Source organism: Centrocercus urophasianus, unplaced genomic scaffold (assembly GCF_019232065.1).
Source record: "Centrocercus urophasianus isolate 14NV4802_14NV808 unplaced genomic scaffold, USGS_Curo_1.0 seq_73, whole genome shotgun sequence".
NCBI lineage: Eukaryota > Metazoa > Chordata > Aves > Galliformes > Phasianidae > Centrocercus > Centrocercus urophasianus.
In genome coordinates, this window is record NW_024885344.1 from 1186302 (window position 1) to 1202170 (window position 15869).

General features: G+C 46.2%; 1 protein-coding gene across 2 annotated transcripts; it reads right to left on the reverse strand.

Annotated features, from left to right (window-relative positions):
• Positions 1-1619: 1619 nt before the first annotated feature.
• On the reverse strand, positions 1620-11592 carry PICK1 (protein interacting with PRKCA 1). 2 transcript variants are annotated; one of them, XM_042837936.1, is made up of 13 exons: positions 11531-11592; positions 10869-10960; positions 9216-9327; positions 8623-8751; positions 8439-8505; positions 7065-7154; positions 6581-6634; positions 6418-6480; positions 5945-6078; positions 5090-5182; positions 4055-4105; positions 2452-2596; positions 1620-1939 (listed from the first exon to the last, which is right to left on the reverse strand). In XM_042837936.1, the coding sequence occupies exons 2-13, from the start codon at positions 10907-10909 to the stop codon at positions 1692-1694; spliced, it is 1227 nt and encodes a 408-aa protein (XP_042693870.1). In that variant the 5' UTR covers positions 10910-10960; positions 11531-11592; the 3' UTR covers positions 1620-1691. The 2 variants fall into 2 exon arrangements, with proteins under 2 accessions (XP_042693870.1, XP_042693871.1); XM_042837937.1 differs by lacking the exon at positions 11531-11592 and adding an exon at positions 11354-11440.
• Positions 11593-15869: the final 4277 nt, after the last annotated feature.

The following is a 15869-nucleotide window of genomic DNA, read 5'->3' on the forward strand; positions in this document are numbered from 1 at the left end:
AGCAAACACATCTCTAAAGCAAAGCCAGGAACAACAGAAAACAAAAGTATCACATTTTTTTTTTTTATTACAGACAACAGTACACTTAGAGTCCGTTTACATCTTCCAGGGCAGCTTGCCCATGGACAACTTTCTTCCACGAACCCATGGAGATAACAAGTCTCCAAAAATAAAAAAATTCAAAAAAAAAAAAAAAAAAATCAAAAAAAAAAAAAAAAAAAAGAGAAAACCAAATCAAACTAAACATCTCAATCTTAAATTAATGCCTTTAAATAACTTCTCTCACTACCATTAGAATGTAATGACAGAGAAGTCAAAGCCCTGGCCTCTGAGCAGCACACCACTGCCAGCAAGAAGTGTCATCTGGATCTGGGATCTGCCCACAAGGGTGGTGGAAGGAGAAAAGTAAGCTTCACCTTTCCCTCCTTCCCTTGTGCTGGGGAAGGTGCCATTAGCTTCTGGCAGAATGGAATGGGTGGGTAGAGAAGAGAGCAGTATTTTGTATGCTAATCGTACTTCACACTCAGAATCACCATGTCTCTGTCACAGGCCTTATCTTCCCCTCCCTGCAGGGCTTCCTGCCTCTCCTTGTAAGTGTAAGGATAGATCACCTTTGCAGTCCTAAGATGGTTCCCCACGGCACCTGTACAAGGAAAGGAGTTTGCAGGTCTTACTGCACATCCTCAAGAAGCCCATTTGGTTACTATCCATTGCAAAGAGCAGTATGAGAGAACAAGAGAAAGGAAATGCATGCAGCTTTGCTCTTACTTTCAGGAGCCTGACTCAGACAAACACGTTAACCTCAGCATCTCTCTGCTGACTGGGAGAACTTTCTGGTCTGGGGTCCTCTCTACCACATGTGGCAGAGCTACATATTGGAGGACCCTAACCCCAGGGTATAGCTACGGAGTGTACAGATGGTGCTAGCTGTGCAGGAGCATGAAAAATGTGGAGAGGATAGCAGCCAAGGAAATAGTCTTGTAGATCCTTGCAGCAGTCGACCACCAGCCTCTTCCAGGACAGCTTCTCCCCCAGACCTCATGGCTAGGGGATGAACGCATCACATGTACCACCACTAGTTCTAGACATCAGCTCTGACTTGCTCTTATTTCTTCAAAGTGGTGCTGGAGAGAGTTGGGAGTGATCATCCTAAAAAAAACCTGTCCCAGAGCTCACGGGATGTGCTCCAGGAAAAAAAGAGAGGAAGACTGAAATAAGCTAAAGCTTGAAGCATGAAGACAGCAAGCAGTGAGGTGAAGAAAACAATGCTGGTGCTTTTTCCAGTGGCACAAGGGAGGACAGGAGGAGACTGTTGTTCCATTTATAGTTATCTCCAAATGTTCAGCAGCCTTCCACATGCCAGAGAAAAATGGTGCATCCTGCACGCTCAGCTGTGCGCATGGAGTCACATGGTGATGTGGGAGGAGATTCTCTTCCCCACAACTCAGCATCTAAGTTGGGCAACAGAACTCAGGGAAACAGGAACAGGGAAAAAGGAATATCCAGGCAAGCAAGCAAATGAAGAGAGGAATGCAGAGGTCGGTCCCAGTCCAACCAGCTACTGCCACCCAGAACAGAGGAGGAATCCCAGGCTGGACAACACAGACAATCATGAAGGATGAATCGCCATGTAAAATACATGTTTTCATAACAGTCTGCAAAGTCATTTTCTCCGTGCCATACTGGCACATTCAGGCATCATCAATGAGCTTTTCACCATTTGCATCCTCCTTCCCACTACTCTCTCTCTCACTTCCTTCTCCTTCTTCTTCTTCTGCCCCATCTGTGTACGTGTCCTTCTGCCCATAGTTCAGAGTAGTGCGGGCAAGGTCCACCTCAATGGGAAAGACATCCGCGTCTCGGAGCACAGCATAGCAGTCGTCATAGTACTTTGACATTGTGGAGACAAAACGCTGGAGCTGGAACACGATGTCTTGCACTGCAATGGAAACACGTTGGGAACAAATCAGGTGAAACCCCTTCCCAAAAGGTGCCGAGGCTGTGATCAACATTCCCTCACCAGCAGGTGATACAGACTCCCACTCGTTAGTCCCATGCGGTGCCTGAGCACAGATATCTCAGGCATAGTCAACCACAGAACCACCAAGGTTGGAAAAGATTTCCAAGGTCATCCAGTCCAACCATTCACCTACCACCAGTATTTCTCCACTAAAACATGTCTCCCTTAGTACAACACATAAACATTCCTGGAACACCTCCAGGTGACTCCATCACCACCCTGGGCAGCCTGTGCTAGAGCCTATCCACTCCTTCAAGGAACAAATTTTTCCTAACATCCACCCTGAATCTCCCTTCCCTGGTCAACTCGAGGCCAACAAAAGGTTCTTCAGCATAGACCGTTAAGATGAATGAAGAGCACGAAGCCTGAAGCCACAAATGCCTCACATATGCCCGAGCCTTCCAGGTGCTGGACACAGCAGTGGTACTCACCATGTTTCTGGTCTAGGAGCTCTATTTTCTCTAGCACATCTTTCCTCATCTTGGCAAAACGTGTGCGAGCCTCCTGGCGGCAACGCAGGATAAGGCGGTACTCGTAGTTCCCAGTGCTGACCCGGTAGAGGGGCTCACCCAGAGCCTGCCAAAACACAGCACCGTTTCAGAGACTCCCACAGCACTGCCTGAACACACGGTTTGCATACCAATACAGACTTGCAGTGACCTCGGGTATTACAGCCCAACTGCAGTCAAGAAGCATGAAAGACTGTGAAAGCAGCCACAACAGCAAGCTGGCAGTCATCGTGGCCATTCTCAAGACCAAATATGCACCAGCCACAGTAAAGAAGGGTGCCACTATAAAACAAAGAAAACAGAACAAGCACCTTCCGAGTCAGCAGAGAGAAGTGGAAGGGCTTTGTAACTGAACTATTATGACAGATACCATAAAAAAGCAAGCCTAGGGCCTGAGGGATGTATTAATTTACATTAATCACACAGCAAACTCTGAGCTTCGGTGCAAGTTGTATTCTGTACGGACTGCATAATGTGGTGTATGTCTCTACAGGGAATTCTGTGCTTTCTACAACCATCCCATCACAACATTTGATCCATTAGGGATGGGCCCACACACTGTTCCACAAAATAGTTTGGAGGGAAAGGTGTTAGGTTTGTCAGCTAAACAACATTCTTCTCTTGCACCTGCAAATCTAACATAAAAATCCATGTTACTGACTATGGCTTCATAATGCACACTAAGTATGCCAAAACCCAGAGATGTTACTCTGCTGACCAAGACTGGGACTCTTCCCTTCCCAACTAGCACCAGAGCTGTAATTAAAAGCTGTGTTAGGAACGTTTTATTCATTCCTGGCATGGCAATGTAGGAATCACAATAAAAATCAAATCCCTCCTCTGAAAAAAAATGCCTAGAATAAAACAGATCTTGCTTTTATGCAGGGAAACTGGGTATGTGGGGAGCACTTTTAGCTATCTTAAACAGAGCTGCTAAGGATGACAGATGTGAAAGTTTAAAACAGGCAGCAAACTGTTACTGGAGAATGTCAATGGGGGTTGGTTTTGGTTTGGTTTTTTTTTGAAACCTTCTGGCTTCACATTACTTATTTTTAGGAAAAAAATATTCTTAAAAGAGATCCTTTAATCCATTTCTTCAATAACAAATGGAGCTTTCATATGCATTTCTTTTTTGCTGAGAAGCTAACCCTCCATTTCTCAGAAGCAAGATTTAATTAGAATTAATGGTAAGCTGTGCACTAGACACAAATGGAATCTGTGAAGATAACACCTTAAACCTTCTTACCCAAGCTAATATTACTTAAACACCAAGAGAGGCAACCACCGTGCACAGAGGCAGATAAGAGGACTGCTCCCTCTAGCATCCCACAGCATCCATGAGAGCTACTGTCAGTTTCCTAGGTAGTGTTTAAGGATTTCCAGGTTCTACTATGATAAGAACAAATGGATGTAGTTCCTATTAGGATGTATTTGCTAGTTTGCCTGTGCATATCCAATTACAAGGCAGTGTGCACACACAATCTACAGTAACAGAGAATGCAGTTTGCTATGCCACAGTACTCACAATGCAGCTGTACTCTTCATCATCCATCTCTTTGACTTTCAGGCAGTAAGACTTCACGGGATTTAAGAAAGAAAAAAAGCAGATAAGGGAATATTGAGGATTAGAAGCAATTCGACCACCGCTCACAGTCACAGAGTTGTATCATTTCAAGCCTTCCTTCAATTGCTGCAGCTAGGGATGGTGGGGAAAGCACAGTGGGATCAGAGCAGATTCAGCACCCCAGGTGAAAAGAAAAAGTTTAGAGAAAACAGTGGGGGAGGGAGAAGGGTCTTATTTACATGAAGTATTTGCTCCTGTAATACGAGTATAACCCAGTAGGAGAAAAATCCTGCATTCAACTACTGTTTGGGAAAACACACCGCTGGGAAACCATGGGCAAAGTGTAAATAAGGAAGAGAAAAAAAGATGAGCTGTGGGAAGGATTGATGTGGGAAGAGAAGTTGCCATTTTCACTTGCCTTAGGGTGCAGTTCCAAATATTTCCCTCAGCTGATAAAAGCAAACAGATTACGACAATTACAGAAAAGATGCACTACACAACCCTACACTATTTTTGTTTTTTGGAGTAGAAAGCAGGGTGTGAGTAGAATGGAAAAGGAAGAAAAAACAACAAACCATGGTCTAAACGAACACAAACATAATTTGACAGCTGTCCAATTTGACTGAAGAAATACAGCCCCAAACTGGCTCCAAAACAGGGACTCTGAGACTGTAGAGCTATTCAGGGGTGTTCAGGAGCACAAATTCAACCAGAATTCTTTACAAATGAATATGGAAATTAATTTGGTCAGATGGAAAGTAAGTCATCTGGATTCCGAGACACCCATTTTATTGGTGAGAACTGCGAGATCAAAAGGAGATGTTTGAATCAGAGTTATCTGTCAATAGACAAAGAACTGGGGGAAGACAAAAGAAAGCATTCTCATGTTAACCATGGAAGGATGCACATGTGATCGTGCAGACTGCATGTGATTCTCAGCCGATGATTCTAGAAAACGTAACTTCAACCAGCTTTAAAGAACTAAGAGCAGCTCACCAAATATTCAAACTTGACATCCAGGTATTTTTTGATAGTCAGCCTTGTGTCAGGAATGGCTTTATTCAGATACGTGTTCAAGTCGGTCAGCATCTGCAAGGGAAACATCCCGTTGCCAAACCTAAGTTTAAAAAGCATGACTATAGTTCATGAAGTCCAACCTTCTAATGGGCACAGGTCATGAGACTGTCTCGAGTTAACTCTTCTTTGAACTAGAACACATTGGAAAAAGAATGTTTGATCTTGATTCAGAATTGTCATCGTTAGAAGACCCATTACAGTTGCTAGTAAGTGGTTCCAATGCTAGAAATGCATGCCTTGCTTCTAGTTTCTATTTGTCTGCTTTTAATTCAACTTGTTTCATCTGTAATTAGCCCTGGAAATTGCTCTCCCAGACTCACAGATGAACTAACCAAGACTGCCCATGCAATACAGCACCTAAAGTAGCGCTCAAATCAATATTTAATATCCTGTTTGCTAATCAAAATGAATGGATATCCCGATGGCTCACTCAAATTTGCTAAGCTCTCTTAAATCTAATGACGTCTCTTATGTTATGCTAGTTATGGATACCAATATCAGGGAAAGGACTCCAGGGACTACACTGACCAAACCACCCTCCCAGCCCCAGTAGACGACAAGAGGCATATACTCATGGGCAGAAGTCAAAGGGACAAGTCTGACATATTCCCTGCTTTAACTCTTTGGTTCTTTATGAAGAGTTCTCTGAAGGAAAGCAACGACAGCCCTTCCCACAACAACTGATCTTTACGACAACACCTTCAAATACAGTCATCTGTCTTTCCAGACACCCTCCTTCTCCACACCCTTTACTGGTACGGTTAAATTCTTTACCGGCTTAATCGTCTTCAGAAGGTGAATCCCAAACTTCTCAATGTTGCGATGGGCATCGGCAAATTTCACAAAAGCTTCACTGGCAGCTGGTTGAGGCTCCCGGACACCAATGACAGAAAAAACGTCTCCAAATGCTGGACGAGGGTAATAAATGCAAACAAATGGTAGAAGGGGTTGGCCCTGGAGAAGAACCACGCTTCCAATGCTGCAACTCCTTCCCAAAACCTTGCACTTAGCTAAGAGATGATGCTATGTATAACAGACTAGAGGTTGGCAGGGCATTTCTTCAATGTTTTGAGTGAAACACAGGCACTGTGTTAGCACCATGACTGCTAACACCAGGAGGACAGCCCTCCCCTTTCGTTTCTGCAACACTTTGTTTTCTTTGGGTGAAGGAATCACAACTTGAAGTATCAACTAAAACTCCTGAAACTGGAAGTTAAAGGCTTGTGCTCCCTTTGCTCACTTGTTACCTCTGTGCGTCTGGGAGAGCTCAAAGAAAGCTCTGAGAAGACTCTTGGTGTGTTCTGTCAAGCCTGTAATGGAAGACAGAAAAAGACATTTAAGTTATTTCACTGAAACATAATGTAGGCATCTTTCCTCCCCACACAGTACTTGATGAAAGACACAGCTTACCTTTGTACAGTTCTGCAGTCCTCTCCAGCTCCTCCAATCTCTTCACCAATCCATCTAAATGTAAACAAGAATCAGGATGTTGAATTACAATAGTCAAATCCAGGACCTGGTGAAGGCATGTCTGACTGGAAAACCACCAGCTTCCTATCTTTGGTTCAAACTTCTCTCAGATCCAAAGCCTGTCCTATAGTCTAACATGGGAAGATTTTAAATTAACTGCAAACAGGTTTTACAGTGTGAGGTCACTGTCTATCAGCATTCATTACATGGGTTCCCACTAGAAATTAATTTGATCTTAGTTATCATTTAAATGGCCCCAAGGATAGAATGTACATCACCCATGAAGAGGCAATCACAACAACGAGGTATAGAAGGAAAGAACTGTGAAGTACTGAAGTGGGACATGTAAGTAATTATAAAAAAGGTGGTGAGCACAGGAAGGCAAGTGTTCCCTTACGAAAATGCCCTTGTGGGTGATACTCACCATTGCAAAGGATGGCTCGGCTTAACCCCAGGGCATCTGCTGTCCCTGAGCTCATGTTCTCCACCAGTCGATGCTTTACCTTCTTCAATACTAAAAGCCAAAAGAGAATGGCAAACCAGGATCAGAGTCATTTCTACAGGCACGAAAAGCACATTAGCACACTTCATCCATTTCTCAGATGCTGAATAAACTCACTAGCCTCAGTCTAACTTACTATTGAGCTAGTGAGCAGCAGAATACCATAGAAACTTCAGTCCAGCTGCTGTGCGGAGCACATCATTTATCTTGTCCATCTGTTCTGTTCTCACATCCTATATGCCTAAATCAGTAGAGGTCCAGCACTTCCTTTGGAAGACTATGCCAATAAATCTCATTATAAGCTACCTATCATTGTATTTGTAATTGAATTGGCTGCACTACTTCAACTGCAGTTAGGATAAGAGGCTGAAAGCAAGGTGAGTAGGATTTAATGCTCAAAATCATTTTTGCCCACTTACATCTTATTTAAACCCTTTTGAGACCCAGTGATGACATTCATTTCTCTCTTTGGTGGCCATACTCTGCAAATTATGCCCTTTTCAGCATCAGACGACTCAGCTACATTTATTTAGGGGCAAACTGGCAGGAATGTCAAGCACCTGCAGCTCCTAAGAATGTCAGCTGCAGCCGCAGCGTCCAAGATCTGTGGAAAATATTCCATACTCTTACTGCACTTCCGTTTCACCAGAAATCCATGCAAGTTCTTAGCATTTCCTGGAATCCTCATCTATTCACTGGGACATTAAATTAACCACCATTAAGAGAAATGAAAGTAACAACAGTACTGTGTTCTTTTAGGAAAATGAAAAATGCAGACCACATAGAAGAGACAACTGTAAGGGCATAGTTCAAAACAGATACTTTATTCTAGAAATAAATCCTCTCCTCTTTCCTGTAAAACATATGACTGTACAAACCAGTGTAGATAGGTACTTCATCACAGTTCTAAGAGCTGAGGAACAGAACTCAGTGTCTTTCAACAGACATTTCAGCATTCAGCTGAAAAATCTCAACAGGTCAGCATAATGCACACAGTAAAAATAAACAGATCAAATGACTATCTAATTGAGTTTTGCTATCGTTGCTCAATGCAACACAGAAAGGAAACCATGCTGCAACAACAGCCAAGCTTTGATTTAATTCTCAAGACTACTTCAAAAAGGCAAGGAAGGATTTTTTTTTAAACCTTATTCTCTTTGACAGTTTCAAATTGAAAATGTTTGAGCTAGGAGGAAGAATGGAAAGAGAACAGTACTTCTGTTCCACCTGTGACCAATCTTTCAGCCCTCCATGTTGCTTTAACACTGTAGGGAGACAGAAATCACTACATCTTACCGATATCCAAAGACTTGCCCTGCTTTGGGTCAGCCTGAAGTTTGTTGTAGTGAATTGTCACTTCTCCCTGTAGGAAAAGCAAATTCAAAGCTGCTGCGCTGGAAGCAAGTGACTGCAGCTTTCCTTCACTGATGGACAATACAGTGTAAACGACGACCCAGAAGCTCCCCCTCCTACCTCTCACCTTTACCATCTGTATCATCTTGGCAACTTCCACCTTGGTCTTCCCTTTGACAGACTTGCCATTGACCCCTGTGATTTCATCGCCCGCTGCCACGGTCCCATCTAAGGCTGCTGGAGTGTTATCAAATACCTAGAGAAGGGGAGAAGAAGCACAAGCAGTCTGGAATCAGAAGAATGAAAAAGAACGGTGCAGGGCTGAAGAACAAACACCTGGCAGCTATATTTCTCCTACTTAACTTGGTTGTATCTACGTACAGTTCATGGTGAAGCATCAATTTTTCTCCTAATTCTGAGCTGGGATGATCATCTTGCTCTCTCAGGAGTTTTTTGTCTTCAAGACATGCCTTTTCATGCACAGGACTTAGAAGTGTCAACACTGTTCCCCTCTGAATTCTAACATGCTCTCCAAGAAGAATAATCTCAGAAGTCTTCATGTTATTCTTCCATGCATACTAGATGCTGGGGTAAGGAAATCTTATCTACTGTTAAGTGAAATTTCTCAAACTTTGAGAGAAACAAATAGCACGGGGCTCTCCATGGCTTCACCTCTCAGGCCAATGCCCTTTCATTTACTCTTCCTCCGCAGGTGCCCACCTGGACAATATAGAGACAGGGGCAGTATTGTGCTCCTCCCCCAATGCTGATCCCAATCAGGTTCTGGGAGTCCTTCTTCAGGGTCACTGTTCCAGGTACAGTGGGGATCCCTCTAGAATGAGAAAGGAGGTAATGGAAAACTGAACACAGCAGACAGAGCTGTACCTGTACAAAACAACTGTGGTATCTGTGACAATAAAAACGGAACACGATAGACACTGTACATTTTAATTAAGCACATTATCTCTGCCACAGGGTCTATAAGCACATGACAACACAAAGACACTCTGAGCTGCTGTTTTTGAGACAGCGCGCATGGAGCGAAGGACGGAGAGATGCAGAGAGAACACTGCTTTGTTTTAGACAGTGTTTGAGCTGGTCTTTGTGCTGGAGTGAGAGATAAGTATGTGCAACATAAATGAGACTCCATGTCAAAGAAACTGCTGATTTCATAATACCTTTTTCTTGTTCAAAAAATTCCAGTGCTCCTTACAAACCCATAGGCTCCAGAGGTTTTCTTCCACTTACTGCTGCCTCTTACTGTCTTCCATTATAAACTTTTTTCTTCCTCCAGCTAAGGTCATTAATTTACTGAGGATCTGCTAGGACTACCTTGCAACAAGAAGCTCAGAGCAGTCCTTGGAGAGAGACACAAAGCCCTCTTATCTGCTCACTATCACATCGATCTCATCCCCATTTCCCAAGGCAGCAGGAAGCCAGAACTGATAAGTGAGCCTGACCCTTTAGCACGTTTTAGAATCAGAACTGTTTGTTGGAAGGGAGCCTTAAAAGCCATCTAGACAAACCCCCTACAATGGACAGAGATGCCTACATCTAGATCAAGATGCTCAGAGCCCCTCCAGCCTGACCTGGCATATCTCCAAGGATGAAGCATCCACACCCCAGGCAACCTGTTCCTTACTGGAACTTCAGTACACTTACTGTAAAATAAGTCTACATACAGTCTAAATCTCTCTTCTAGTCTGAAACCATTTCCCCCTGTACCATTGCAAGGAACCCTGTTAAAGAGTCTGTCCCCTTTTTTCTTACAGTCTCCCTCTAGATGCTGAAAGGCTGCTCACTGGTCTCCCTGGAGCCTTCTCCAGGCTGAACAGTTCCAGCTCTCTCAACTTCTACTCTCATAGAGTAGATGTTCCATCCCTTGGATCATTTCTGTGGCCCTCCTCTGCATGTGCTCTAACTGGTCCACGTCTCCTGTACTGTGGGTTCCACATTTGGACACAGTACTACAGGAGAGGTCACACAGAACAGAGCAGGATCACCTCCCTCTCCCTGCTGACCATACTGCTTTGGATGCAGCCCAGGACACAGTTGGCTCTCTGGGCTGTGAGGGCACATTGCTGGCTCACCACCCACAAGTGTCCTCAAATCCTCTTCAGCAGGGCTGTGCTCCATTCTTACATCTCCCAGCCTGTACTGGTAGTGGGAGTTGCCATGACCCAGGTGCCAGACCATGCACTTGGCCAAGAATCTCATGAGGTTCTTGTGGGTGTACTGCTCAAGCCTGTCCAGATCTTTCTGGCCTTGTCAGCAACAGAGAAATCTGCTGCCATTTGGTTTGAGCTGAGAAGACTATTTGTATATTGTTAGAAAAACAAAACAAAACAAAAACCAGATGAGGGCCATACTCACAGCTTATCTTCCTCAATATCATAATCCAAATCCGCAAACATCGTTTTCGCTAACTGGAACCTGATTGTCTGAAAGTACTTGTTGCAAACTCCCTGGCAAGAAAGGACAGAGCAAAAACCCCGTAAGGCTACGGTCTCTGCAGGTGACCACGGGCACCAACTTCAACTCCCACCCCCTCTATTTCTGAATGGCAAATCGCGCCCTGCCCTGATACTGGAGATGAGAGAGATGCCAGGTCCCTGCATGCTCTGCTCCACCGCGCCCCAGGTGCAGCACTACAACCGTTGGCAGCCCACGGCCCGCTCCCCGCGGACCCTCCAGCTTTGTTCTCGGTTTCCTAGCAACTGACGTCAACCCCGATGCCTATCGCATGCAGAAGGCCCCGCTCTCCCCGCCCGCTTTTCTCGTGTTAGCAGGCTCAGGCCCCGCTCGCTGCCCCGGGCTCGGTCACGCTGCCGCCGCCCGCCCCACATCAAAGCCGAGACCTTTGACGGCGGCCGGGCCGACTCCCCCCGCGCCCCACGCGCGGCGCCGCTGCTGTCGTCACCGTTCCGATGACCTCACGCCTCGAGTACCCCTCGTCGCCTCAGCCGGGCCCGGGCCCGACGGCGTTGCCAGGGCAACGGCGGCGCGAAGGGCGACCTGGTGGTCCCGAGGCTCACCGGAAGTGACAGCCCGGCGCGCGGCCGTACCACCTTCAGCCCGCTGACGCGTCGCCGCCGGAGCCGACCGGAAGCGCACAGCCAGGCCCCGCCCCCTCCGCTCGCGCCGGTGTTGCCATGGGGTCGCCCTCCTTCCCCCGCCATCTTGAGAGTGGCGCACTCGCCATTTTGAGAGTGGCGTGGTGTTAGCAGCTCGCTTCCCTCGGCTGTTTGGGGATCTTAGTATCACAGTGTTGGAGTATAAGAGCAAGAGCGGGTTTTATTCATCAGTGTGAAGCCCTGGATCTGAGACATTATATATTAATAGAATCGTTGAATATCCCTAGTTAGAAGGGGACCCATAAAGACCATCGGGCTCCACACAGGACCACCCAAAAATCAGACCCTGCATCTGAGAGATGCTCCTTGAACTCCAGAGCCTCCCAGAAAGTTACACCAGCCGCCCGGCTGGCATTCATTCCTAAGGCAGCAGCTCCTCCGTGTGGGCGCTGCCGAGAATGGCTGCGGGAAGGCAGCGTGTCTGATGGGCTCTGCGTTTGTGCTTCTCCACTGGTGTGTGTATATTGAATGTGCCCCTCAATCTGCCCCTGAAGCATACCTGAAGTCTTTGTACACGCGTGCTGGGTGACCCTGCATTTTGTGTGCAGGTCTTGATAAATGAAAAACTTAACATGAGCCAGCAATGTGCCCTTGCAGCTTGGAAGGTAAATGGTGTCCTGGGCTCCATCTGAAGAGAGGTGGCCAGCAGGGACAGGGAGGTGATTGTCCCCCTCCACTCTGCTCTTGTGAGGCCCCATCTGCAGTACTGTGCCCAGATCTGGAGCCCTCAGTACAAGAAAGACAGGGAGCTGTTGGAGAGGGTCCAGAGGAGAGCCACCAAGATGATCAGGGGACTGCAGCACCTCCCCTATGAAGACAGGCTGAGGGAGCTGGGCTTGTTCAGCCTGGAGAAAAGAAGGCTGCGGGGTGACCTCATGGCAGCCTTTCAGTACCTAAAGGGAGCCTACAAACAGGAAGGGAATCAACTCTTTGAAAGGGTAGATAACAGCAGGACAAGGGGAAATGGTTTTAAGTTGAGGGAGGGGAGATTTAGGTTGGATGTCAGGGGGAAATTCTTTACAGAGAGAGTGGCGAGGTGCTGGAACAGGCTGCACAGAGAGGCTGTGGATGCCCTGTCCCTGGAGGTGTTCAAGGCCAGGTTGGATGGGGCCCTGGGCAGCCTGGTCTAGTGTGAAATGGGGAGGTTGGTGGCCCTGCATGTGGCAGGGGGTTGGAGATTCATGATCCTTGAGGTCCCTTCCAACCCTGGCCATTCTGTGATTCTGTGGTTGGATGCACTCTGCATGAGATGGAGAATGCGTGAGCCCGAGGGCTGTCTGTCTCAATACTAGAAATCTGATAGATCACCTCATCCCAAGGGGGAAAAGTAATGAAAATGATCATCTGAAATAAAATTTAAAAAAAACCAACTATACTACTTACTGCCTACCAGCATAGTTTATATCAAGAGAGCTCAGCAAATACAGACCTTTTTTCCACCTTTAGATACACAATACAGCAAAGTCAGCCCAGGCTCCGAGAGTCAAACTCTCTTCTGCTCGTCTTTCATCACATGTAATAAGGAGTCTGCAAGCAGATCACACGCTGCATGACTAGTTGGCTTCTTGGCACTCTGATGTATTGCTCTGTGCTGGGTCTCTGCTGAATCTCGTGTTTCTGGCTGCTTTTCTGCTACTGTTGTCAGCTTAGAGTCAACGTGACTAACGCTGAGCTAACATCCTCCCCAGTCACTGTCCTTCAAGCATGTTTTCTGTTCTGGGGGATAAGTATGAGGATTATGTTCTTCTTCTCAGGCCAACCCCTGTCTGGTACTTCACAGCTTGTCCTGCTTCTGCTGGCTCCGTATATCTTTGCACAGTACAGGTATGGGGCTGTTGGCCCCACTAAGGTGGGATAGAGAGACAGTCATATGCAAACTTATCACATGCTGTTAGCACATGCATCCTGTAGCTACAAACTCAGAGAGGAAGGAATGAGAAATGTTGAAAAGGTGGCTATATAACTGCTTGTTTACCAACCTGTAAACCTCATCACTGCTACAGTGGACATCTTATGAGGATCTCTAGGGATGAGGTATAGCTTCTGTCCACTGGCAAGCTGGAAATATCCCTCCCCACTGGAGCTCCAGGATCTGAGAGCTTGGCCCATACTGTTTCAAAAAGATACAATATTACTGCTCCTTGGAGTTCAGATGGAATTAATTTGGGTGGTGATATTTCACAATTCATGGTTGAAACCATTTTTCTGTTTTTGCATTTCTTTTTTTCTGTTTTTTTTTTTTTGTTGTTGTTGTTTTGTTTTGTTTTTTGTTTTTTGGTTTTTTTGGTTGGTTGGTTGGTTGGTTTTGCTTGTTTTGCCTTGATTAAATTCATTTGCTTTTGAACTTTTTTTTGCTCTGATGGAGTTTCTTGAATTTAGGATTATCAGAAGTTTATCCAGAGGAAAGCATTCTGATAAAAAGACCACTGTCTGGTAGACACACTGTATTTCCACTTGCAACAAACACATTTCCCCTTGGCATTGCTTCATTTCTTCTTCTACTCAAGGATGTAAGTCTCAGGTACATCTGTTCTTACCCACTGCTAACATGCTACTCAGTCCTTATCACAGAATTGAAAGGGACCTCTGGAGAACAAGTCCTTGCTAAAGCAGATTCCCTAGAGTAGGTTACATGGGAAAGCATCCACATGGGTCTTGAATAACTCCAGCAAAGAAGACTGCACAGCCTCCCTGAGCAGTCTTTTCACCTAGAAAGTCCAGTTGTTAGTTAGATCAAGGCATTAACCGTGGAAATGCAATATTTGCAACTTGAAAAAACAGTGATGCAAAGTCTAACAAGGTTTCTGAGACCCCGCAGGTGGAAAGTTTGGGATCTTGGCCTTTGCACACCAAGCACACGATCACACATTACTGCACAATCTAGAAAGACTGTCCATCTTGCAAGGTGCCACCAAAGCTCGTGGTGCTTGGGTTAAGCCCTGAGGGTGTGGAGCCCTGTGGTGAAAGAGCAATGGGGCGTATAGGGGGCCACATTTCACGAGCAGTGGCAGAGCGTAGGATGGGAAACAGGCAGAGGTTTGCCCTCATTATGCCTGGGTCTAACATGCCAAATTACCCCATCCTCTCCTCACCTCCTTGATGTGAAAGACTCTTGTTGAGAGTGGCCATAATTCACGGTGAACACCCTGCCTCCCCCTTACTCCCTTCACACCCGCTGCTCTCCATTTTCCTTCCAGAAAAAAAAATGCGTCTTTGATGAAATGAAATGGCTCAGTCAAAGAACCCCTCAAATGATTGGGGACCCCTGCACTTGGCCACCCTTGCCCACTTCCCAGCTCTATTTCTGGCCGAGTTTGGAGTTTAAGTAGGCTGACCTTGTGCCCCGGCTGCCCTGGGGGTCAGTGATGAAAGCGGATGGAGGCTTCACAGTCAGGTCTCTTGTGTGTGACTCTTTTGTTCCAGGACAGGGGTGTGCAGTGCCTGGGACAGTGCTTAATTGTTCGGGGGCACTGCTTTACCCGTCATGCCCTTCCTCGGGTGGCCCCAGCCCTTCTTGCTCATGCGTGGGAGGGAGGCAGCTTCTCCACTTGGGGTAGGGAGGAGGAAACACAGTCTGGGTTGCTCGGCATCGTTTCTGGCTGTTTATTAATCCATGCAATAAATTTTAGAGTGCCAGGAAGCAAAAATAAAAATAAGAAAAAAAAGAGAAATTCCTGGCATCATTCGCAAATCCTGTTTGTCACTGAGTGCATCCTCCCTTGTCCCGTTGCTTGGTCCATATGTCATGCTTCATGGATGCACCCTGGCACCACGGGCTTAGGGAAACAAGATTGGGCTTAGCCTGAAAGGAGATGGTGGGCTTGTGACAGGAAGTGCAGAAGTCTTGGGTTGGGGCATACTGACAAGGTGATGTTTTGAGAAAGCGAGTCCAAGACTGGAGGTATTGGAGCTCCTGGAAAATTTTGCTAGGCCCAAGCTGAGCACCCACACCTGGCAATGCCCTGTCAGCATGCAGTGGGTTTGGCTGTAGGTAAGCAGGAGAAGGATGGCAAACAGCCTTTGGGGCTGATGATAAAGATCTGAAGGCTTGCAGACATCCGTGATGAGGATAGATAAACACGTGGGAAGCTTTGTACTACTCAGTATCTCTTTGATGCTCCCTCTGCATCTTTCTTTTTGCAATGAGCCCTTCCCGTGCCTCACATCTTCATTGCAGCTGGAGGCTGGGCAGAATACTGCATAGCAGGCCGTCTTCTCTGCTGTTTCAGTGAGTGTCTGC